A 27415-nucleotide genomic window follows, 5' to 3' on the forward strand; every position below is an offset into this window, starting at 1 on the left:
CCCAGGGGGCTAAGAACCAACACCAGGACCTCAGGCATGCCTTAGCACAGCCAGGGGAATTGGGAAGACACTAGAACAGACAGGGGTTCACCAACTGCTGAGCCTGCCTGTGCTGTAGCTCAGAAGAGGAGAACTGCTGTGGCCAGAACACATCTCCCCCACACCTCACACAGTTAGCTCCAGGGTAAGTTTGGGGAAACTCAGAAAGACTTCACCTGGCCTCTGCCTTGGCACACCTGCCATCTCAGCATCAGGGAAGCTTCAGCATTCTAGTTTCTAGTTGAAAAGAGGCCATAACAGGCAAAGTCTCAAGTTCTCAGCACAAGAACTTTGGGACAGAGCTCCTTGTGCCCCAGAAGCAGAGCTCCACTTTGAAAGACAAGAAAAAGGCAGTGATCATGGATCATGGATTAATATGCTTTGCAAGAAGCAAAGCAGAAAAGACCACAGAATCTTATTATGAGGACAAAGTCCAAAACATAAATACAGAAGAAGTCATCATTGAGACTGTACTTCCATATGAAACTTTAGAAGGGAATATGAATTGGTTGTATGCCAAAAGAGCATTCTTGGAAGAGTTCAAGAAAGATTTTAAAAGTCAGATTAGAGAGGTAGAAGAGAAACTGGCTGATGATTTTTAAAATATGAAAAAAAGAATTCACTGAAGAAAACAGCTCATTAAAAAGGAAAATTGAACAAATAGAAAAGGAAGTACAAAACCTAACTGGAGGAAAAAACTCATTAAAAAGAACAATTGGACAAATGGAAAAGGAGATGCAAAAATTAACTGAAGAAAACAACCTATTAAAAATCAGAATTGGACAAGTAGAAGCTCATGACTCTATGAAACATCAAGAATCAGTCAAACAGAATCTAATGAATGAAAAAACAGAAGAAAATATGGAATATCTCATTGGAAAAACAACTGACCTGGAAAATAGATCTAGGACAGAAAATCTAAGAATTATTGGTCTACAAGAAAGCCATGATGAAAAAAAATCCTGGACTATATCTTCCAAGAAATTATCAAGGAAAACTACTCTGAGGTCCTAGTTTTAGAAGGCAAAATTGTCAAAGAAAGAATCCACCAATCACTTCCTGAAAGAGATGACAAATGGAAAAGCTAAGGAATACTGTTGCCAAATTCCAGAACTATCAAGATAAAGAGAAAATACTACAAGCAGCTACTAAAAAACAATTCAAATATTGAAGAACTACAATCAGAATCATACAGGACCTTGCAACTTCTACATTAAAAGATCAGAGGGATTGGAATATGATATTCCATAACACAAAGGAGCTTGGACTAAAACCAAGGATCAATTACCCCAGAAAATTGAGTTTAATATTTCAGGCAAGGAGATACACATTCAATGAAATAAGGGAGTTCCAGACCTTCCTTATGACAAGGCCAGAGCTTGTTAGAAAATCTGATCTTCAAATACAAAACTCAAGAGAGGAATAAAAACGGTAAACAAGGGTAGAAAAAACTTGCTATTCAATATGGGCAAACTGTTTCCAACCCTATAAGGAAAGATGATACTTGTTAATCTTGAGAATTGTATATTTATTATGATATTTAAAAGGGATACACGTAGATAGAGGGAGTGGGTATAAATTAACTGATTTGATGATAAATATAATTTAAGGGTGCAAAGGGATTGTAATGGGAGATATGAAAAGGAAGAGGCAGAAAATGATACAATATGGTACAAGAACATGCACAAAGGCATATTATAGTAAAGGGAAAAAGGGGAGGTAGATGAGGACTGTTTGAGATTTATTCTCATCTGATTTGGTTCAAGGAGGGAACCACAAACTCAGTTAAGTACAGAAATCTAACTTGCCCTATGGGCAGTAGGAGGTAAAAAGAAAGAGAGAGGGGAAGTTAAAAGGAAGGGAAGAAGTAGAAAGATAAAAGAAGAATAAAAGGGAGGGTTGCTAATAGAAGGGAGGGAAGACTGAGGGAGGCAGTAGTCAAAAATTAAAACTCCATTGTGGAGAGGAAGGGAGAAGGGAGAACTAAAAGTATAAATGGGGGTAGGGGGAATAAGATGGAGAGAAAGACACAGATGGTAATCATAATTGTGAATGTGAATGGAGAGTTCATCCCAAAAACAGAGGCAGAGAGCAGAATGAATTAAAAACTGTAATCCAACAATATGTTGTTTACAAGTAACACATTTGAAACAAGGAGATACACACAAGGTAAAGGTAAAAGGTTGGAGCAGAATATATTATGCTTCAGCTGATATAATAAAAGAAGGGGTAGCAATCCTAATTTCAGACAAAACAAAAGCAGAAATAGATCTAATCAAGAGATATAGGGAAGGAAACTGCTGGGGATGGAAGCTCAATTCCATGTGGACAGTCTCGGGCGGGTAAAGGTGGGAACTTCTAAATCTTAGAGTTCTCATGAGGCCCCCCCCAGGAAACGACTGGGAATCGAGGTGAACCGAGCTATCTCGTGTATTTCCGCCTCTTCCCGTGAGAAACGTGATGGGAGAGAGCTCTCCCCGCCCTCAAGATTGTCCCAGATCTGGGCACACTATTGTTATCTAACAGCACGGTATTCAGATGCAAACTATGCTGCTGAAGAGTTTAAGTAGGATTAGGAAAGCCTGAAAGTTCGCTTGGCGGGAGGGGCGCAGAGCGGACAGGACAACAAGGCTCCGCTTTTCCTCTCTCCTCTCTTCCCTCCCCCTCTCTCCCCGCTTATACTTCTACTTCCAATCTCTTATTGTAAGATCTTTGCCTCCTTGGGAGATTCTTCGCTCCCTCCTAAGGAAGAATTCCCCTGCACTTGTAACTAGACCCTGAAATAAAGCTCAACCCTTGTTCGACTCTGGAATGTCCTTTCTCTCATTTGAGCATCTGGTTTGGCCAACCAAAGACCTCCGATAGAGGTAAGGGAAGACTCGGGTAGCCCTCAGGCCTCTAGGCCTGGCAGTTGGCGCCTGAACAGGGACTGGGAGCGCAGATATCCTGGGTGCTTTGGGAACACCCGGAAGGGGCTGTGAAAGACGCGAGTCCCGAATCCTAGATTCGGAAGGAGAGAAAGAGTGAGAGTAGCTTCCCACACCCATGGGAAAAGGGCAGGGATGGGGAATCAATTGCCAGTAATAAAGCCAGAGGAACAGGAGGTCTGGGCTGAGATACTTTACAGGGAATGCAGGGAGGCGGGGGTCACTATAGAGTTAAACGACCTCCGAGAATTTTGTAAAAGGATTTGGAAAGTTTCTCCTTGGCTTGAGCAGACAGGAATATCAAGAGAATGATGGGGAGCGGTCGGAGAGCAAATGACCGCTTATGAGCAACTATGCCCCGGGGAGCTGGAGGATTTAGATTTCCTGATATACGGTGTAATTAAGAGCCTTTTGGAAGGGCCAGAGAGGCCAGGGCGGGATTGGAATGAGAGTGGAAGCGGAGAGAGGGGAGGGGAGAACCCTGGTAAGCAGAAAGTTAAGGAGTGTAGAGAAAAAATAGATTCGGAGCTCCATCTAGCTGATGGGAAAGGCGAAGCAGGGGAGCATACGCCGTGTCTTCCCTCTGCGCCTCCTTATAGCATGCTCCATTGGTAAGACAGTCCAGGGCCACAGTCCAGTTTGGAAAAGGGAATACGAAAGGCTATAGAGAATGGAGAAGACGTAGGGACATTTCCTGTGCTAGAAATAGCGGACCCCAGTGTCCCCGGTGGGGTTCGGAGGAGCCACATACCCATAGAGTGGAAGAGAGTAGCGACTCTTAAAGAGGCTTGTACCAAGCACGGCCCTAATTCACCCTTTGTCATAGCCCTGCTTGAGACTCTCAGTGGTCAGTTCGTTCTGACTCCTAATGACTGGAAGAGCTTAGCTAGAGCCTGCCTTACCCCTGGGCAGAATGTGATTTGGGTATCAGAATTTTCTCAGAGGGTAAAGACCACTACCAGTGGGCTGGGGGTTTAGGCCCCCCAGGCTTATCAGCAATTTACAGGAACAGGGCAGTTTGAGGCTACAGGAAATCAATTACAGTACTCGGCCGCCGATTATGTCTTGATTGCCGGAATGGCTATTGCTGCCTGGAAGGTTATAGCCTCTAAGAAAGAGAGAGAGTTTCCCATGACTAGGATTACGCAGGGAAACACTGAGCCATTTACTAATTTTGTGGCCAGGCTGCAGGAGGCAGTAGGTCGAGACATGGGACAGGAGAATCAAGGGACAGAGATAGTGTTAAAGACATTGCTGTGGCAGAATTGTCATCATGACTGCAAAAAGGCAATGCTGGGACTGCCAAAGAATGCATCTGTTGAAGAAATGATACAAAGATGTGACAGGGTAGGAAGTCAGGTCTACTTGGCACAGGTGCAAGGGAAGTACCTGGCTGCAGCCTTAAGTAATATCTCTTTGGAGAAAAAATGTTTTCACTGCGGAAAACCGGGACACCTTAAGAAAGAGTGTAGGAAAGAAATAAGTACAGGGAGGGGCCAGGACCCTTGTTTTTCATGTGGAAAGCCAGGTCACCTAGCTAGACAATGTAGGAAGTCAGGAAACGGGGTGAGGGGCCCCTCGAGGGCCCCGAAAGTGTACCCTTTGGCAGAGAATCGGGACGGCCCCTTGGAGGGAGAATACAGGAGATTATGGGGCCAGAGGAAGGAATGCAACACCTTTACAGCTTAGAGAAATGCCAGCTTGCAGCTCATCAGTTTACTATGATTCCCCTGAGAGACCCCATACAGGAGGAATCCCTGATATTACAGAACCCCTCTCATGCACCCGTAGTTATATATACAGGAGTTTATCCCACCGGCACCACAGCACTTCCATGCTCCAATGTGGTAGCCGAGCCAGCTCATATAGACAATCAGCTTCCCATAGCTATTGCCCTTCCCTTAAAGCACTCAGTTCAAATCCAGTTACTAAAGGAAATAGGACAGAATAGACCTGAGTGTACAATCTGGCTCAATGGAATTCCCATGACTGGCCTCCTTGATACTGGAGCGGATAGGACCTGCCTTAGCGGTCGCTCAGTACCCCGGCACTGGAAGCTTAAAGAAAGCCAGAGACCAGTGTGGGGAGTAGGAGGGTGCCAAAATACCTTAGAGACAATGCACCCAGTAAAGTGGGAGGCAGAGGATCGCCAAGGGACCGTATGGCCGTTGGTGATTCCAGGACTTAGTTTTAACATCTGGGGCAGAGACATCATGAGCCGCCTGGGGATGAAGCTATCAAATTTTTAGTAAGGGCCATTGCTGTTGCACTGGAGTCCCCACCCTTGAATTGGAAGTCAGACACCCCGATTTGGGTGGAGCAATGGCCCCTGACTCCAGAAAAACTCCAGGCACTACAACTATTGGTTAAGGAGCAATTAGAAAAAGGAAATATAGAGCCATCACAGTCACCCTGGAATGCTCCTGTGTTTGTTATAAAGAAAAAATCCGGGAAATTCAGGTTCCTTACAGATCTAAGGAAGGTAAATCAGTCTCTCATGCCTATGGGAGCCCTGCAACCAGGTCTCCCTTCTCCTAATGCCATCCCGGATGGTTGGTCACTTATAATCATTGACATTCAGGATTGTTTTTTTTCCATTCCTTTAAACAAAGTAGATTGTCCTCGGTTTGCTTTTACAATACCTCACCCCAATAACGAAGGACATGCAAAGAGGTATCAGTGGAAAGTATTGCCCCAAGGTATGAGTTGCAGCCCCACCATCTGCCAGTGGTATGCTAATCAGGCATTAGAAAGCCCCAGACAGCAATACCAATGCAAAATCATCCATTATATGGATGACATCCTTATAGCTGCACCTCAGCTCAAGGATCTGGAGAAGTGTTTCCAAGCAGTAGAAAGGAACCTTCTAGGACTAGGATTAGTTATTGCTCCTGAAAAGATACAGAGAGGACCCAGTTACAAATATTTGGGATATCAGATACAGGGCACCATCATTCAGCCGGAACCCCCAAAATGGGATATAAAGATCCAAACACTCAATGATGCTCAGAAACTAGTAGGAGCTATCCAATGGATAAGATCAAAGGTGCCTATACCTCTACCTCTCATGCAACCTTTATATTCACTATTGACAGGAGACTCTGCTTTAAATTCCCCACGAACATTGACTCCTGAAGCAGCCAAGGCCATAGAGGCAATAAAAAAACAATTTTTAGAGTCCACCACATTCCGGTGGGATCCAGGAAGAGATGTGGAGGTATCTATTATCTCCACCACACCTCCCTATGCTGTCATACACCAAAAAGAGAAGCCCCTAGAATGGGTATATTTAAGTAAAACAGGAAGCAGTTTACTAAACAAGTGGGAATTTCTAGGACGGTTAGCACTAGAGGCAGTAAAAAGGGCTACCCACATGTACCAAAGACAGCCAATTCTTTATGCTACACTCACCACTAAGGATGTAGAAGAGTTAGCTCAGAATCACGTTTCTTGGGCCACTATACTCCAGTGGGCCCAGGTGAAACCAAATTCGACTTTCCTATTCAAAGAGTTATTACAGTGGGCCCCAGCACCAATGAAAAGGTACTCACCAAACCCAGTAGAAGGGCCTAACATTTTTACAGATGCCACAAAACATCACAAGGCATCTATTTATAATTCGGCTTCCCAAGAGATATATATAGTTAACACACCCTACACCTCTACTCAACAGAACGAGTTGGAAGCTATAATCCAAGCTCTCAAAATATATAAGGACATACCCATTAACATTATTACTGATAGTCAGTATGCATCTTTATTAATTTCACGGACTGAGGACTCTATTGTAGATTATCGGTCCAATATTTTTTCACAGTGTGAGCGGCTATTGACCACCATTAATAAGAGAACACACCCTTTTTATGTTTTACATGTGCGCTCACATACTAATGGCACAGGACCAATTTTTGAAGTAAATCAAATAGCAGACAATTCACTATACCTTGTAGGGCACACTGTGGAACCACAGGAAAGGGCCCAAAAGGCTCATGATAGGTTCCACCTAGCCACAGAAGCCCTCTGCAAATTGTATGGGATAACTCAGGAACAGGCCAGAAAAATTGTTAAGAGCTGTCTCCAATGTATCCCATTCCACCCATCTCTAGACCAGGGTGTCAATCCTCGTGGCTTGGCACCCAATGAAATTTGGCAAATGGATGTCACCCATCTTAAGGGCCAGTGCATACATGTGACAGTTGACACATGGTCCGGATTCCTTATGGTGACTTTACAGCCAGGTGAATCAAGTGCTAAAGTAATTCAACATCTTTGGCACTGTTTTTCTGTTTCAGGTTTACCCTTAGAAATAAAGACAGATAACGGTCCTGCCTATACTTCTCAAACCCTTACACACTTCCTCCGCGATCTAGGGATTCGACATGTTACAGGAATCCCCTACAATCCACAAGGCCAGGCCATAGTGGAAAGGGCCAATCTCACCTTAAAGGCGATTCTCGCTAAACAAAAAAGGGGGAGATTAAGAGGTCGCCTAACACAATCAGAGCTTGATACAGCTGTGTATACACACAATTTTTTGCATGTCTCAAAAAACTCACATACTACTCCAGCTATGAGACATTTTGTGACTATTCCAAGACAACCCCGCAAGGAAAGTAATACCCAGGCTGGAAATAAGGACACATGGGCCATGGTAAAGGATATGGCCTCAGGGAAATGGAAAGTTCCGTATAAGATACTAATATGGGGTCCAGGGTATGTTTGTGTCTCCACAGGAAAAGGGAATGCGTGGATTCCCATTAGAAGGATCCGTCGGTGGAAACCGATGTCGGAGACAGCGGAGACGCAGGAGGCGGAGGCTCCGGAGAGCCCGGAGACCCCGGAGAAGGATCATGCATCACCTGAGTCTGCTGATGATAGCTTTAACCCTGCTGCCCAGAGAGGAAGCAGCACTCATCCCAACATTGCTGACCACTCCATCTAGGCATCTCTTTCCAGTGGCTGAAGGAGGACTTTGATATCACAAACCCAGGACATTGGGGGGGGGAAGGGGTGACCAACTTTTCAGGAGATGACCAACTTTTCGCCTGAATACCACAGGCTTGGCCATTCAGGCTTGGCCGTTGAGATCCATTTGCATGACTGAGGGGGTGGTGATGTGTAAGGCGCCAGCACTAGCTGCTTCTCTTAGAATATGCTTTGGAATTAGTGATTGCCCTTTCTCTTGTTGTAACTCAGCCATTTAGCTTCATCTTTGTTTTATTTGATGCCTCTCTTTGTCAGTTGTGCTAGCTGCAGATTTCTGTGTAAATGAAGTCTTGTTGCAGGGTACTCATATGCTAAAGGCCTTCCTAATCCACTCAGCCTCCAGCCACTGTTTGCTCTAGAGCCATGTGCGCGCAGCGCAAAACAAAAAGGGGGAGATGCTGGGGATGGAAGCTCAATTCCATGTGGACAGTCTCGGGTAGGTAAAGGTGGGAACTTCTAAATCTTAGAGTTCTCTCAAGGCCCCCCCAGGAAACGACTGGGAATCAAGGTGAACCGAGCTATCTCGTGTATTTCCGCCTCTTCCCGTGAGAAACGTGATGGGAGAGAGCTCTCCCCGCCCTCGAGATTGTCCCAGATCTGGGCACACTATTGTTATCTAACAGCACGGTATTCAGATGCAAACTATGCTGCTGAAGAGTTTAAGTAGGATCAGGAAAGCCTGAAAGTTCGCTTGGCGGGAGGGGCGCGGAGCGGACAGGACAGAAGGCTCCGCTTTTCCTCTCTCCTCTCTCCCCTCCCCCTCTCTCCCCACTTATACTTCTACTTCCAATCTCTTATTGTAAGATCTTTGCCTCCTTGGGAGATTCTTCGCTCCCTCCTAAGGAAGAATTCCCCTGCACTTGTAACTAGACCCTGAAATAAAGCTCAACCCTTGTTCGACTCTGGAAAGTCCTTTCTCTCATATGAGCATCTGGTTTGGCCAACCGAAGACCTCCGATAGAGGTAAGGGAAGACTCGGGTAGCCCTCAGGCCTCTAGGCCTGGCAGGAAACTATATCCGGTTAAAATGCACCACAGACAATGAAGCAATATAATTAGTAAACTTTTATGCAGTAAGTGGTATAGCATCCAGATTCTTAGAGGAGAAGTTAAGGGAGTTACAGGAAGAAATAGAAAATAAAACTATACTTGTGGGGGACCTCAACCTCTCCTTCTCTGAACTTGATAAAGCTAACCTCAAAATAAATGAAAAAGAAATTAAGGAGGTGAAGAGAACTCTGGGTAAGGTAGATTAGATAAAGTTAGATCTCTGGAGAAAACTGAATGGAGAAAAGAAGAAATATACCTTTTTTGTCATTATTACATGGCACATATACAAAAACTGACCATGTGCTAGGGCATAAAAACTTCAGAATCTGCACAATAGTGCAGAAAGGCGGAGATAGTCAATGCATCCTTCTCAGATCATAATGTAGTAAAAATTATATATAATAAAAGATCATGGAAAGACAGACCAAAGATTAAATAGGAACTAAATAATCTAATTCAAAAGAATGAGTGGGTTAAACAACAAATCATAGAAATAATCAATAATTTCATTCAAGAGAATGACAATAATGAGACAATCTACCCAAATTTATGAGATGCTGTAAAATCAGTTTTTAGGGGAAATTTTATATTAAATGCCTACATGAATAAAATTGAGAAAGTGGAGATCAATGAATTGGGCATGCAGCTGAAAAAGCTAGAAAAAGAACAAATTGAAAATCCCCAAGTAAATACCAAATTGGAAAGGAGAGATTAATAAAATAGAAATTAAGAAAACCATTGAATTAATAAAACCCTAAGAGTTGGTTTTGTGAAAAAAAAAAACCAACAACGAAATTTATAAACCTTTGGTCAATTTGATTTAAAAAAAAAGAAAGAAGAAAATCAAATAATCAGCATCAAAAATGAAAGCAGTGAACCCACCTCCAACAATGAGGAAATTGAAACAATAATTAGAAATTACTTTGCCCAACTGTATGCCCATAATTTTGATAATCTAAGTGAAAAGGATGAATATTTTAAAAGATACAAATTGCCCAGATTAATAGAAGAGGAAGTTAAATACTTAAACAGCCCCATCTCAGAAAAAAAAATTAAACAAGCCATCAATGAACTCCCTAGGAAAAAATCACTAGTCAGATGGATTTACAAGTGAATTCTATCAAACATTTGAAAAACAGTTAATTCTAATACTACATAGACTAATTAGATAAATTGGCAAAGAAGGTGTTCTACCAAATTCTTTTTATGATAGAATATGGTTCTGATACCTAAACCAAGAAGAGCCAAAACAGAGAAAGAAATTTATAGACCAATTTCTGTAATGAATATAGATGCAAAAATTTTAAATAAGATATTAGCAAAAAGAAAACAACAATTTATTACAAGAATAACACACTATGATCAGATAGGATTTATACCAGGAATGTAGGGCTAGTTCAATATTAAGAAAACTATCAGCATTATTGATCACATCAATAACAAAACTAACAGAAAACATATGATTATCTCAATAGATGCAGAAAAACTGTCAACAAAATACAATACCCATTCCTATTAAAAAACATTGGAGAGCATAGGAATAAATGGAGCCTTCCTTAAAGTAATAAGCAGTATCTACCTAAAAATCAGCAACCATTATATGCAATGGGGATAAGCTAGATGCATTTCCAATAATATCAGGGGTGAAATAAGGATGTTCATTATCACCTCTGTTTTTCAACATGGTACTAGAAACGTTCACTTTAGCAATAAGAGAAGAAAAATAAATTGAAGGAATTAGAATAGGTAAAGAAGAAACTAAGTTATCACTCCTTGCAGAAGATATGATGATATATGTGGAGAATCCCAGAGAATAAAGTAAAAAACTACTAGAAATAATAAGCAACTTTGGCAAAATAAACCCACATAAATCATCTGCATTTCTATATATTACTAACAAAGTCCAGCAGCAAACACTATGGTAGACACTATAAAATATCTGGGTATCTACCTGCCCAAATAAACCCAGGGACTCTATACACAATTACAAAACACTTTTCACACAAATAAAGTGAGATCTAAGTAAGTGGAAAAACATCAGTTGCTCGTGGGTAGGCCAAGCTGATATAATAAAAATGACAATTCTACCTAAATTAATTTACTTCTTCAGTGTCATATCAAACTACCAGAAAATTATTTTCTAGAGCTACAAAAAAATAATATCAAAATTCATCTGGAAGAACAAAAGGTTCAGAACATCAAGGGAATTAATGAAAAGAAATGCTAGGGAAGGTGGCCTAACCATAGCAGATCCCAAATTATATTCTAAAGCTGCAATCATCAAAATCACTTGTTACTGGCTAAGCAATCGAGGGGTAGACAAGTAGAGTAGGTTAGGTACTCAAGACACAATAGTCAATGAATTTAGCAGTCTATTTTTTGATAAACCCAGGGACCTCAGCTTCTGGGATAAGAACTCACTCTTTGACAAAAACTGCTGGGAAAACTGGATAACAGTATGTTGGAAACTGGGCATAGACCAATGCCAAATGGATACATGGTCTAGGCATAAAGACTGATGGTATAAACAAATTAGGAGAGCAAGGACTAGCATATTTGTCAGAATTGTGGAGAATGGAGAAATTTATGACCAATTGAGGTAGAGAACCTCATGAAGTACAAAATGGATAATTTTACTTACATTAAACTGAAAAATTTTTGTGCAAACAAACCCAATGCAACCAACATTAGGAGGGAAGCAGAAAACTGGGAAAGAATTTTTGCAACTTGTGTCAGTGATAAAGGCCTCATTTCTAAAATACATAGAGAACTGAGTCAAACGTACAAGAATACAAGTCATTCCCCAATTGATAAATGGTCAAAGGATATGAACAGGCAGTTTTCAGAGGAAGAAATTAAAGCTATCTATAGTCATATGAAAAAATGTTCCAAATCACTATTGATTAGAGAGATGCAAAGCTAAACAACTCTGAGGTACCACATAACACTTATCAGACTGGCTAACATGACAAAACAGGAAGATGCTAAATGTTGGAGAAGATGTGGGAGAGTTGGAACACTAATTCATTGTTGATGGAGCTGTGAATTGATCCAGTCATTCTGGAGAGCAATTTGGAACTGTACCCAAAGGGCTACAAAAATATGCATACCCTTTTACCCAGCAATATTGCTTCTAGGACTGTATCCCAAAGAGATCATAAAACAGGAAAAGGTTCTACATGGACAAAAATATCTATAGCAGCTCTCTTTGTGGTGGCCAAGAACTGGAAATCAAGGGAATGCCCATCAATTGAGGGATAGCTGAATAAGTTGTGGCATATGAACGTAATGGAATAGTATTGCGCTAAAAGAAATGATGAACAGCAGGACTTCAGAGAGGCCTGGAAGGACTTATCTGAAGTGATGCCAAGTGAAATGAGCAGAACCAGGAGAACACTGTGTATAGTATCAGCCACAGTGTGTGAGGACTGTTTCTGGTAGACCTAATACTTCACAGCAATGCTAGGACCTAAAATATTCCCAAAGGACTTGAGGCAAAATGCCATCCATATCCAGAGACAGAACTATGGAAATGGAATGCAGAATGAAATAGAATATTTTCTTTTGTGTTGTGTTTTGTTTTGGTTTGTTTTTTCTCACAGTTTCTCCCATTCATTTTGATTCTTTTATGCAATATCACTAATGTGAAAATGTGTTTAATAAGAATGCCTGTGTAGAACCCATATAAGACTGCATGCTATTCCGGGGGCAGGGGAGAGGGAGAAAATATAAAACTTATGGAAGTGATTGTAAAAAACTGAAAACAAATAAATTAAATTTTAAAAAAAATGGGAAGGGAAGAGTTTGCAAACCATGGAGCAGTGACCACTTCACTTCCTTGAAATGTTCTGCGTTGGATCAAAAAAGAGATGGCTAGTGACAATATAAAGAGGAAAACAGAAGCTACAAGGAGTAAACATACCTTCTTCAGCAATGGGTCATGACAGAGGAATATTTCTTGTGAGAGGAATTTCACTTGTGAGAGGAATTTCACTAAACTGAAAATAAGAGGAATATTGCTGTAATCCTTTACCTAGATTTTAGCAAAGCTCTTGATAAAATGTCTCATGCCATTCTTGTGAAGAAGATAGAGAGATACGGACTAGAAGATTATACAATGGATGGATTCAGAATTGGTTGAATGGCTCAGCTAGAAGAGTAGTTGCCAGTAGTTAGTTCATTGTGAATGTATAAAGAATTCTTCAGTATAGTACTACAAAAAGTGTGCTCTTTCACATTTTATAAATGGCTAGGATAAAGTACAATCATCAGATTTACAGATTACAGAAAGCTGTCATATAAGTAGTCAAGATGCAAAAAGATCTGTCAAGACAGGCTGGAGAGTATTGGACTTACATTGATAGATACAATTCAGTAGAGGTAAGTATAAAGTTTTATACCTGGATAAAAAAAAGTCAACTTCACATGGCAGCATGGGTAGATAACTGTTTATCTGAGACAAATCTGGGGATTTTCATGGAGTGCAAGCTCACAATGAATCAGCAGTGTGATGTAGCAGTCAAAAAAGCTAATGGGATCTTGAGTACATGAGAGTATATAACTTCCAGAAACATATTTGATGGCCTTCCTCTCTGCCTGTCATCACTTCATGCTCTTTTCCAACCAAGCTCTTTGCTCTTGAAAAAACTGGTCAATAATAATATCTTTTTAAAGTCTCCCACATAACACAGTCCCTTTAATCATTTCATAACCCATTGTTATGTGATTCCTTACCACAATGTCTCCCTCCATAAAAGTTATACGAACAGTCTTAGTGTAGTTTTGAGTTTTAATAACTTATAGTTAATAATAGCTTAATAGGTCTATTACTAATTTATTTAGTAATATAAATAATAAATATACACTCATAATAATAGCTTAACAATAAGCTATTAAAGAAAATAATAGTTCCATTAGATTTAAACTGCACCGACTTTAGGGACAATTTATTTAATGATATTTAGTTATATCATTTCCACTTGGTACTTAGGCTTATTTCTACTTAACTTAAACAAAGAATTACCAGAGCCCCAAATAGCAAATTTATCAAGGGCAGGGTCTGAGCTTTCAATTTCTCCTGTAACTGATGTGTCTTTTCTCTCGTTTAATAATTTCTTTAGTACCCCAACACTTGCACTTAATCTTGATCTTAAAAACAAACAACAACAACAAAAAACAAACTCTCCCTCACTTAGACTTGAAGATATCTTTAATTGTTAAGCATATTCCCTTCTATTTTACATGCAACTGGAGAACTGGAAAGGGTGTTTGAGAACATTTAGTCTATCCCTCTTCCCTTTACATCTGAGAGAAATGAAACACCTTAAATAATTAATTCAGTCTTATATAGCTAGTTAGTGGTGATGCTGAGTTTAAAACCTGACTTCTAACTTGGTGTTCTTTCCTCCACAGCATATTGTTTCTCAGTAAAATAATTTCTAGCTATTTTTAAAATGGTGGAAGAGAAATAGGCATAGATTATTAAATAATTTAATGCTTTAAAAGTCAAATACATTTCTCTCTCCTGTTTGTCTCTATCTGTCTCTCTTTTCAGGAAAAGGAAAACTCTAGGTGTGGAATACAATGCATATATTCACACGTCTTGTGCACTCTCTATTCTTAGGGCCCCTTTGATTGAAGGGTGGAGCTGAAAGTTCCTCCCAAAATCTCCATTTGAAGACAATATCCAGACCAGCCCTCTCTTTATTTCCTACACTACTGTAGTCCTTTGGGCTTCTCCATCATGTCTCTTGTACCTTTCTTCCCTAGTTCCCTTTCAACTTCCTTTTGTGTTTTGTTTTCCCCTACTAGATTATAAACTCCTAGAGAGCATTTTTTCATATTCACATCCCCAGCATTTAGATCAGTACCTGACACATAGTAAGCCCTTAATAAATCTTCATTGACTGACTTAGATAAAAATATAGGACTGGATTAAAGTTTTGGTTAGTTTTCCTGAGGCATTTTCATTTTTCCCCCTATGATATAAAGAAGAGCTCTCCAAGAGAAAAAAAAAGAAAAGGCATTTATATGCATACATGCATATATATGTATATATATATATATATATATATATACATACAGTAAAACAAGAAAAATGGATAAGATTTTAATTTTTTCGAAAAGGTAATTGATCTAGCAAGATGCTGATCAATGAGCAAGACTTGTCTTGCAATGCACTGTGGCATATGGATGAATTCTTTCATTCAATTTAGAGTCCGTGATGAAATTCCAAATTCTATGGACTAACTATGTTACCTTGAAAGTCAATGTATTATGTAAGAGCCTTAGGAAAATAACTATCTGGAGTTCCATTAGTATTTAAAAATGAAAACTATCTAAACTTAGTTTAGTTTTATCAAATGAAGATATCCCTTTGCAGTTGCATGCAATCTGTTCCTCTAACACTCTGAAACTATTCCACTGAGTCTTTGCTCTTACTCATAATAAAAGTTCAGTGTCACCTTTAAGTGGAGAAACTTTCAATAACACAGTTAAAAGCTTGCAAAAAGCTGGAGAAGACCAGTGAATGCTGATAGATCTTTAACTATGGAGATGTAGCTCTTGTCCCATATGTTTTCTAGATGCTGAATCACATAAACTTGACAAACACAGGGCTGCATTGTCTCTCTTGTTTTCTAAAACTCCATAGAGTTATAAACTAAAAGAGCCATGAAAAATAGGTAAGAAATCATTATCTCTGATAACTTTTTGATGTCAGCTCATCAGAGACCAGAATCCTTTTTTTGATCAAGGACACCTGCGGATATATTTTATCAAGTGAGACTACAAAGATTTCTTTTTTTACCAAGGATAAGATGAAAGAGTAGGATTTTTCAAAAATAGAGAACAATGTAAAAATCAAAGTTGAAATGAAATAAAACTTTCCTGCCATTTTATTTTTCATCTCCTTGATAAAACATGTTGAGGCTTCAAATTCTTAGCTGCATTTTAAAAAGACATGCTAAGATATCAGATCTTATTTCAGATACTAATGATCAAATGAAGACTTTAACAATAAAATAGTACATAATTTCTACATTTTGCATACTCATTTTCTTACACATGACTACTTGATTTAAGAAATATATTTGAATAGGAACAAACTGCTATCAGCATATCCAAAACTGAATTATAATATAGTAATATGATAGCACAAGAAAAGACATACATATGGTCTCACTATTTACTAATTTACATGTTAAATGGATCATTTCCTAAAGGAATGTAGAAAAGCAGCAATATTTGAAGCAGATGGTAGTAACTTAGTTGTGCATCTATTTATTTGAGATAAATTTCCAATGTAAAATCAGCTGAATAAAATATAGATTCATATTAGAAAATAGCTTCTCAAACATATAACAATGTATTCTGTCCATTTATATGTGCTGGTCTTGCTCCAGAGTATCTCTTACTTTTATAAAAAAATAGTTAATGAAATTACAGTATTTCAGAGTGGGAAGAGACATCAAAGTCGTACTCCAACTCATATCTGAAGACCTTTTCTAGTAATTGTTTGAGTAATTAATTGTAATAATGAATATTATAACCAATAGTCCTATCCCAAAATGTAATAGGCTATTTTGTAATGCAGCAAGAAGCCCATCACTGGAGTATTTAAAACATAAGTTGGATGAGCATTTATCCATGTTGGGAGATAGTGGTGGGAGTATGAGGAAAGATGAGAGATAGTGACAGAGAGATTTGACATACAGAGATAAACTGAGTGGAAAATCTACTTCTGTTATCTGTCACAGGAAATAAAACAACTTATATATTGGGCTTTATAATTATAATTTATATCATTACAATTATGATCACATATGTTAGGGCACAATTTTCATTCATTCTTCTCCAGACTGTACTGTCGACTCTGGATTTTTTTCTACCATGCCAAAGGAACCTCTTCCCCCAGGAAATTTATTCTGTCCTGGGACTTCTCAAACTGGAAATATCATTATCCCATCACTTCTCAGTACCTTTATTTAAGGAGAATAGTCCCTCCTTGTCTTCTTTCCATTTCAGGCCAAAGTCAGGGTACTCCAACCCTCTCCCCTTTTAATTTTCTTTTATGTATTGTCTTCCTCCATTAGTATATAAGTTCCTTTAGCAAAATTACTGTCCTTCCTTCTGCTTATATTTGTAGATCACTAGACCCCTGAGATCCAGTCCCAGTTGTCACTAATATGCTCTTATGACTGGTAAAATCAATCTACTGGTCAGAAACTGGATGGCCACTTCCTAAGGACTTTATAGAGGAGGCTCCTGTTTAAGTGTGGGTTGGATTAGTATCAGGGATTGTTAACCTTTTTGTGCTTCATGGTAGTCTGGCAATAACTATGGAATCATTCATAGAATCATGTTTTTAAAATTAATAAAATACACAGGATTCCAAAGAAAAACAATTATATTGACATAAAGATATATATCCTTTTTTCCCCATATAGTGTCACAGAACCCTTGAAATCTCTTGAACCCTTGTGAAGCCCCCATTAAGAACCCTTGGACTAGATATTCTTTGAGAGTCCTTTAGCTCTTAAATTCCTTAACGATCCTCTGACTCTTTCTAGTCTTAGTATTTTAATCTTTAAAATGTGGGAATTTTCAAGGCAATGCCATGTAATGGAAAAATTACTGAATTTGGAGACAAAAGCCTTGAGTTATAATCCCAGATCCAGCACTTACAACCTATGTGACCCTGGACAAATTATCTCCTTTCCCTAACCCTCACTTGCTTTATATCTGAAGTGAAAGATTTGAGTGAATTGATGTGTAAGATTTCTTTAATTTCTAACACGATTCTGGCCAAGGCAACAATAATAAACACTGAAACCAAGCTTATGAATCTCTTCACTGCCTTGCCTATGAGGCTCATCCCAGAGAGCTAGAGCTGGAATGTCTCTTCTAGGTACCTTCTTTGGGGCCAGCAATTCCCTTGAAATTCTCATCCACAGCTTAGTCTTGTCAGTATTCAAAGGAGGCTTATTTGTTCCTGCAGACGTTGGCTGTACACAAAAATAGTCATGGAATTTTGGCCCAATCATTGGACCAATAATAGAGAAATCATGTAGCTGGACTAATCTTAGAGCTCACACAATTGGATGTGCTTAGGATTTACAGCAGCTGCTGTGAAAATTCAGCACAACACTGAGGCAGCCTCTCACTACTGATGCTGAAGCATGTCACACTGCAGCTTGGTGCCTCTTGTTGGTATGCCAGTCATGCTACTAAGAACATATTCCATATATTTTCACCACTGTCATGGAACACTGATTGCAAAGCATTCCCTTTCATAGTTGCTTAGACTTGCACTGCTTGTCAGCTGAAGTTATTCCTTTTCATGGGGGTGGGGGAGATGGTGGTGGGGGTGGTGAAAGCTCATAATTGCAAACAATCATTTGATTTGTTTTTATTATGTTTATATATTCCAGTTAATCCCTTCCTTCACAGGATTATAATGAAATATTTGGCATACAGTTAAGAAAGAAATGGAATGGAAAGAGGAAAAGGTGAGGAGGACACAGAGGTGAGGAAAGACAATAGGGAACAGGAGTAGAAGAGAAGAAAAAAACTGTAAATACTTTACAAGTTGATTTATTTTGAACACTGCAATTTCCTTAATTCATTAACTTTTTTATTAATTCCAGAAAACTTCATCTTAGAAGATCAATTCAGCCCTATAATTCATACTGTGGAAATACCCTCAGCTCCTGTGGCCCCTCCCTCTAATTGGATGGCTCCTTTCAGAAACTCCATTTAAGGAGGGCCCTTATACAGACTTCATTTCTCTTTCAAGGGAATCAGTCTGTATTCCTCTGGGTCATCCTGATAAATGGACTCAGGTGGCTCAGGAGAAGAAAGTGAGGTTGGTGACCTTGCACAGCCTTCCCTCACTCAAATCAAAGACAACTGCAAGTTATCTAATCATCTTGATGTCATGGTCCTCTTCAAGAATAAAGGACAAACATAACAACCTCCTCCTCTTCCTCTTCCTTCTCCTCCTTCTCCTTCTCCTCTCCTATCCTCTGGTGTTCTACCCAAAGGAAGGTACACTCCATGCCCCAAAGCTGTCTTTTTCCTTGGGGTTCACTGGCTACATTTCTTGCTCAAAAATCAAGCCTTAAACCCAATATACTCTAGAGCTTGGAGACTGGACAACAAGTCTCCACCCACCTAGCACAGTGTGAATGTAATTACTAAATAGTAATTGTTTCTCTTTTACCCAAGAACCCTGAGGGTCTTCCCTTCCCAGTTTGATTGTTTTTTAATTTTATTTTTATTAAAGGGGCCATCCCTTGAGTAACTACTTTAAAAAAGTCTATTCAATGAATGGGTGTATCTCATTCAAAGTGAGAATGTGATAAGACCTTAGCCTGAAAGGGCCAGGGTCTCACATTGCACCCTGGGCCATCTCCAGTTGTCCTGATGAGTATCAGGCCAGATGACTCAGGAGAAGAAAGTGAGGCTGGTGACCTTGCACACAGCCTTCCTTCACTCAAATCAAAGTCAACCGCAAGTCGTGTCATCGTCTCGATGTCATGGTCCTCTTTGAGAACGAAGAACAAACACAACAATATTCCCCCATCATGCACCTAGATTAGAGACCTTCCCTCCACTTCCCTCCCTTTTTAGCCCCCTTTTTTTGTTGCCTTCCCTCTTTTAGAAGGTAAGCTCCTCAAGGGCAGGGATCAGCTTTCATTTACTTGTGTATATATTGCCAGGGCATAGAGCAGTACCTGGCACATAGTAAGCATTTAATAAATGCTTGCTGACTGACTCAATAGTATCATATTAGATATTTTAAAGTTGGGATAATAATTTTTCATCTAGTCTACTAACCAAGACAAACAGAAACAACTGGAGAATACAGTTGCTCTCTTGCTTCAATCAATCAATCAATCAATCAGTGTTAGTTTACATTATTTAAAATATCTTCCTAGAAAGATCTTGAAACACTGAAATGCAACCATATAAAACAGACAAATTAGTAAGTGATTCATTCAATCACCATTTAAGTAGTTCATTTTCCACATTTTTTCAGGTCTCATACAAATAATCACAGGCAAATTTCACTATGTAATCAAGAGCCTGATATAACAACTACAGTATGGGTCCTTTAAATTCCATAATTTAGTCATTTCATTTAGTTCTCAAGTTCTGCAGACTAAGGCCACAGTGTCACTGTCATTTAGCAACTAAAACCAGATACTTCTACAGAATAGATATAGACACATACACACATATATGGATATGTGTATATTGTATATATAGAAGCATGCACATATATAAATGTATGTATATATACATATACACATACATACACATATGCATGTATATATGTGTGTGTGTGTGTGTGTGTGTGTATATTTAAATATATATTTAATTGTGGAGGCAAATAAACTGTAATGATGAAGTCAAAGGAGGCATAGTTCTAGCCCAAGTGTTTCCACTGAAATTAGCTCACTTAAAAGGAAGAAGTTAATAAGCTTAGGTGTATTTATAAGACATGTACATAATATTTGTGTTTGCATGATGCTTGCTTATACTGTATACACATATATATATGATGCGTTATTATATCTGTGAAAATTTTCCTTCAAACATCAGCTTAACCATGGAGATATATTTATGTAGACCAAAAATTATCTTTCACAATGCTGCCATCAGCCCGCTCCAATTCTCCAGTGTAATCCAATTTGTTAGACTCAATTGGATTCCAGATATGAAATATACAAACGTACAGCCAAGTTTCCTTGTGAATACTTGGGCTGTCTTCTTGCTGAGGTACTTTAAAAAATTTACTATATATATATATATATATACACACACATACATATATATACTTCACTATATATATACATATACTTTGTGTATATGCATATATATAGTATATATGTAAAGTATACATATATACTTTACTATACATAAGCATATATATATGTATATAAAACAGCATTTCCTTTTATCATACTTTAAATGAAAGTTATTCCATGCATTTAGCATCTGAAAACTACCAAGCTGGGTAATGAGAACTATTTTTTGCTTGAGTTGATCTTTGAGTCCACCTTACTATCAGATATATTGTTCTATTAACTCATTGCTCTAAACTGAAATAATTTTAAATGGCAAACCACTCCAATACTTTTGCCAAAACAAATAAACAAATATGGCCACAGAGAGTTGAACAAGACTGAGACTATTGAATAACCACAGCAGCTACATAAACATATGTGTATTTGTGTGTGTGTAAATGTAAAAGTAAAATCGCTTTACTTCATCTCAGCTTGCCAAGTGATACAATAATATGTGTGTGCTTTTTTTTTTAGCTTAAGGAGGATTAAGTTATTGCACGTCTTATTAAAACAAGTTAAAATACTGAACATTTCAAATTTCTTGTGATCTTTAAATTTGCTTTTAATTCATTTCCAAGTATTTCATAATGAGAAGCTTTTGATATGCTCCCCTTCTTAAATTCTAAAAACACATCCTACATTTTTTTTAAATGACATTGATCTATCCAACAGGATTTTTCATCATTACTCCCTCTTCAGTCTCTAATCCTCCATGCTGCTCCCAAGTCAGCATTTCTAAGGCACATTTTTGACCACATCACTGCCCTGCCCCCAAAGAGGGGAACTTCTGTCTCACTTCTACCTCCTTCAGGAACTGAATTCTTTCAAAGCTCAGTTCATGTACTGTCTCCTACATAATACCCCCTTCCCCTTATCTCCTGCCTCGAAACAGATCTCCTTTCTGAAACTGGCTTTCTTTTACTTTGACTAAATTCTGTGTAGTTGTTGTTTATCCTTCGTTTTCAAAGAGGGCCAATGACATCCCAAAGTAAAGTCTGCATTGTGCATAAACTGGATTGAAATGAGGCAGAATTGCTTATTTTTTTCAGTCTTTTTCAGTTGTGTCCAACTCTGTATGACCCCATCTGGGGTTTCTTACTGTCTCCTTAAATAAGAATGTAAATTGCTTAATGACAGGAACTATGTTATTTGTGTCTTTGAATTCCCAGAGCCTACCTGGTGCCTGACATATATAAGATGTAGTAATAAATACTTGTTTCATTATTGTCAAAGTGACATTAAGTATATATAAATATATATACAAACATACATATATAATATGCACACATATATGTATACATACACATGTGTATATATTTTATACACATATATACATATGTTTTAACTTTTAATCTGAAAAATGTGTTTCCCGATTATTTCTAGATGCATTACTGAAGATATTTCCAAGGAAATACATGATAAATGCATACCATTGCAAGATGGCAAGACTCTATTCCAGGCAGGTTTTCCATCTACACCAATCACACAAGTTATGGATGAAGGATCAACAATCTTATAACCAGAATCACACTGATAAGTCACAGTTGAGCCGAGTTTAAAGTCTGTTCCAATTCTTGTCCCATTCATTATATTTCCAGGGTCAAAACAGGCTTCCCGAGGCTTTTCTATAAAAGAAAGGAATACAATATATCACTTCCGCAAAACATGGGGGAGTGGAAAATCTTTTGTTTCTTTTAAATTGTTTTGTTTTTGCCTTTACATCAGAAGGTTATTGACAATTAGATCACCTGATAAAGTATTAGAACATTATTTTAAAAATCTATTATCTAATTTTATGTTATTTCTTCAGAAATAAATTTTCAAGATACTTTATTAATTTTTTTCATTAACATCATTTCCCAATAGTATCTCCTGCCACCAGAACCCTGCCTGCAACCAACACGTACAGTTAAACAAAACAGATACATTGATCTCGTCATAAAATAGTGACTTCATTCTTAACTCATTCTTCACCACTTCTCTACCAAGAAGGGAGATATATTTTTCTATGGACTTATAATTATACTAAAAAAAAACACACAATTAGGATCACATCAGTGCTGCCATTTGAAGAGTAGTTGGCTCCATTTTTTTCAGCTTGCTCAAATGAAGTTAGAGTGAAAGGTATAGAAGTACAAAAAGAAACCTGCAATAGGAAGGAACTGGGAGAATTATATTCCTTTTCCTCCAGGAAGAGATGGCCAAAAAGTTGTGACTTCTGTAATTCTAGTGCATACTTAATAATGCCCAGAAGAGCTAGAATGGAAAATTTAGGATATGATTCCAATGTATGCCTACAAAGAACATTCAATGGCCACTGAATAATTAACTTTTTTGCAAATTTTCATCGAGTGTACTGACAATTTTAATTTATCCTGGTACTTTGATTAGGTCCCACAAGGCTTCTGCCCTCAAACTCTGGGGCTTTCTCACCCTGAAACATACTTCCACTATGCTGGTCCCCTTATCTCATTGGTGAGTTCCTTCTCATTGGGTGTGGAGGAGTCTTTCCAGTTTAAGTTAGGACTCAGTATGGCCTTTCTTTATTTCCCTCATGGCTGTGTGCCTGACTCTCCTGACTTCATAACCACGATGCTTTGTGGGAACCTTCTACTCACACTTTCTTATTTTCAGCTCCCTTTTATGTATTGTTTTCCAATTAGAATATAAGGTCTTTGAAGGACTTTCTTTTTGCCTATATTTTTATCACCAACACATCAGCATAGTACCTGGCAAATTTAGCAAATGCTTCTTGCCTGCTTACCTACCTGCCTGACTCTAGCTTCCCAGACAGAGTGGGCAAACAAAATTTAACTTTCAGTTTCATTTGAAATGGAAAGATCATGCTCTCATTCTTGTGTTTCACACCACTGACTTCATCTATCACCCACTGCTTGTTTGTACTGCTTTCTTCCATCAGATCTCAACCCATTTAAAAACTGGAGAGTATCTAAGGACAACTAAAATAATGAAAAGTTTTGAGTAAATGTCTTCTGAGGATGGGTTGAAGGCACTGAGAAGGTTTATAGAAATCTCAGGGTTTGTATTGGTTGGAAGAAACATGGTAGTTATCTTGAAGTGTTTGAAGGTATATAGGATTGTTCTGTTTGTATAGAACAAGGTAGAGTATAAGGTAGATAATATAAGTTGCCTAAACAGATTGAGGCTTGATTTTTATGGAGATATTATTAATTTTTAGAACTTTACAAAAGTGAATATTACTGCCTTGGGATGCAGTGAATTCTCCATCACAATGGGGTGGGATGAAGAAGGGTCTTCAAACAACATCTGGATGAACATTTGTGAAATATGCTGTAAAGGGAAGTTTTGTTCAGATATGAATAACACTGGATAACTGCTGAAAATTCATGATTTTATAAAATTCATGATTCATTCTATCATTTTCCTTCCACCCCTATGTAGCCCTGTGCAACATACAACTTTGCTCCTTATGTTATGCTTCAGTTAAAACACTTGTCAGGCTGAGTTTGACTGTACATCCATTCTCCTTTCATGATGCTGCACATATTAGAACATTGCTACCAGTTGTTTGGGATGTGCTTTCAGATTTATATTAACTAAATTGTGAAAGAGCAAGAAAACATTGAACGTTGCAGGGCAAAACAATGATCTTATGTGATAGTTGCTTTTGCTGACCTAATTTCTGAATTTTTGTTTCCACCCATGAAGTAAATGCTTTCTCAGTCTTTGGATTGATCCATGGTTAATTACTCCTGACAGCAAATTTCTCCTTGTACTAGATTTTCCAAAATATGTCATTTATAAAGAAGGAGCCCATCAGTAACTTAGCATTTCATCATTTTTATTTATATCCTCATTCATGTAAACTCAATTTACATTGCAACCTTAAAATGCTTGGTAATATGAACAGCAGGTGAAAATATGTTTTAAAATTGGCATAGGACTTCAAATTACCTATGTGAAGTAGACAGCTGGCCATGTTCATCCTAATATTTAGCTTAAAGTTATAATAGTGCTTGCTCAATGAAAGTCATAACAATGCTTTTAAATTCTTTATCTACTTAATATAGTTCCAATAATACGCAGAGAAAACATCACCCAAAGTGTTACTAGCATGGGCCTTGCATGCTTGAGGTACTTTCACATTAAATAAGGTCATTTTCTTTAGATATAGTCATAGAAATACTAAAAAACCTTTTTTTTGTTTTTTTTAAAGTAAATATAGTTTTCACTACAATCAGCCTTATATTTTCTGTCCTAGATCATAGTCTAATATATTTCCAATTTCTGTTTCAAAACTAAAGTTTCTTCATTTGTTGTTTGACTAAAATCCTATTTTTATATTTAGTATTTCATTTAATAACATGTATTTCAGCTAGCAGGCTTCTTTCTACACTAGTCCTCCATCTTTAATACTTTGTTTTTTATATACAATTGTCATGTCCATACATGTGGTGATAAACCCCTGGTATACTTTTTGGATAGACACGGTCATTGTTTTTCTTTCTAGGTTGGTTACTTTCTAACGTTATGGCTTAGATCTGCTACATTTAGAATACTTTGTAAGTTATGCTGCTATGGTATCTGACTGGTTTGTATTTGTCAAGATATGTTTAGTTGCACATCATGATCATTTTGTTTTGCTTTTCCTTTAATTTTCTTTTGTCTCCTGAGGAAATGTAGTATCAATTGCTTCACTGATTACATCATAAGCCTGACCTTTTGTGGAGAGAACCAAAGTTCCTACACCCACATTTCCTATAGTTTTATGTTTTCTTTGTAGCAATAAAGAATTAACTTTCAAAATATTAATGGTTGGAATACCTTTTGCGGGGTCTACACTACTGTCCCATCTCCAAAGGTATCACTTAACATAATAGAAAAATAGGATACAGAACTGAATTTTGAGATGGTTATTCCATTACTTCAGTAGATATGTGATCTCAATGAGATAAGCATTCCCTCTAACAATGCAGATGATAATCTATCCATGGCTGGTCATTCTTTGTGACTCTTGTTCATGTCTTACACTATTATTACTAAAAGGGCTCATTAAACATTATTTTGACATCATTAAGGATTTGAATGCAGCATTCTTCAATTATTTCTCATTTATCTTTTTCTACACAATCTACTTTTTTGGTCATACCTTACTTGGATGACAACTTTGATCTCAGGTGAAAGAAATTACAAAGAATCAAAATTCTATAGTAGATTGAGTTCTTGCCATTTTATTTTTCAGTAATTCAAATAGTTCCCTGAAAATAAGTTTGGCAATACAAATTTTACTGTTTTAATAGGCTCCTTCCCCAAAGTTTTGCTTGGTGTGTTCTCAGATTATGTAGAAATTCCACTCATGCAAAGAGACAAAGGAAGAAAAGTTTAAACATTTTGCCTAGCACTTAGAGCAACTTGTATCTTATGCAACCAAAGCCCTTCCCTTCCCTCCCCTTCCCCTTCCCTTCCCTTCCCTTCCCTTCCCTTCCCTTCCCTTCCCTTCCCTTCCCTTCCCTTCCCTTCCCTTCCCTTCCCTTCCCTTCCCTTCTTTTCCCAAAACCTTAAACCTACTGCACTCTGAAGCACATAGAATGGACAATAGGTCTCTGCCCAACCTCCACTTAAGGGCTGTGTTCTGGACCTTCCTGGTTTAAGAGGGATTATCAATAGTAACTGTTGCTGTTTCCCTCTCAGATTGATTTGGTTATTTTTGTTTTGGCTTATTAAAGGGACCATCTCCTCACTATTTCTTAAGCAGGACTATTCACTGAATGGGCCTTACCTCACCCCTAAATGAGCACCAGAATAGAACTTGGCTTAAAGGGACCAAGGTCTCCCACTGCATCCTGGGCCATTTCCATTTATCCTGATGAATATCTAGTCACTGGATGCAGATGGCTCAGGAAGAGAAAGTGAAGCTGGTGACGTTGTACAAACCTCCCTCACTCAAAACAAAGTCAAGTGCAAGTCATGTCATCATTTCTCTGATGGCATGGTCTTCAAAAACAAAGGACAAATACAACAACAATTCTTCTCAAGGGATAGCACTAATTTACATCAACATCCAATAAAGAAATATATGACAGGGTTTTTGAAACTAAAGGTAAGATCACTTACAAAAAGGCTTTCAAATAAATTAATTCTATTCAGGTTTCTTTCCACATTATGAATGAATATATGTGAAGTTACGATGAAGTTAAGATGAATACCTTTAAATTCAATGGCAAATCCAGATAGGCCAACTGAAGCATCACTTCGAAAAGCCAAAAACAGACTATTTCCACTGCTCTCTATTCTTTCTGGTGCCTGAGAACCTTGAAAACTCCCAATTAAAGGACTATTGGAATCTTCACCTTCATAGATATGAAGAAAATCATAACTTGGTTCCATGTTGAAACTAAAAAAATATATAAAAATTTTAATTATTTTGTGTATTGATCTCTCTCTCTCTCCACACACACACACACACACACACACACACACACACACACACACCTGTTTCACATGTGCATGGGCACACATGCACAACAATTAACTCCCACATTTCAGATAGTTAACAAAGATTAATTAAAAATAATAATAA

The 27415-nt window shown here is 38.1% G+C and overlaps 1 protein-coding gene across 1 annotated transcript in view; it reads right to left on the reverse strand.

The window, feature by feature from the left end:
- The window catches only part of CSMD1 (CUB and Sushi multiple domains 1), a 2598423-nt gene that overhangs the window by 406303 nt on the left and 2164705 nt on the right, over positions 1-27415 (reverse strand). The window contains exons 29-30 of the mRNA XM_072634370.1: positions 27042-27229; positions 22284-22478 (exon numbers count right to left, since the gene is read on the reverse strand). Of these exons, the coding sequence (XP_072490471.1) occupies positions 22284-22478; positions 27042-27229 (383 nt within the window). The remainder of the gene's footprint in view (positions 1-22283; positions 22479-27041; positions 27230-27415) is intronic.

Source organism: Notamacropus eugenii, chromosome 1, assembly GCF_028372415.1.
Source record: "Notamacropus eugenii isolate mMacEug1 chromosome 1, mMacEug1.pri_v2, whole genome shotgun sequence".
NCBI classification, from domain to species: domain Eukaryota; kingdom Metazoa; phylum Chordata; class Mammalia; order Diprotodontia; family Macropodidae; genus Notamacropus; species Notamacropus eugenii.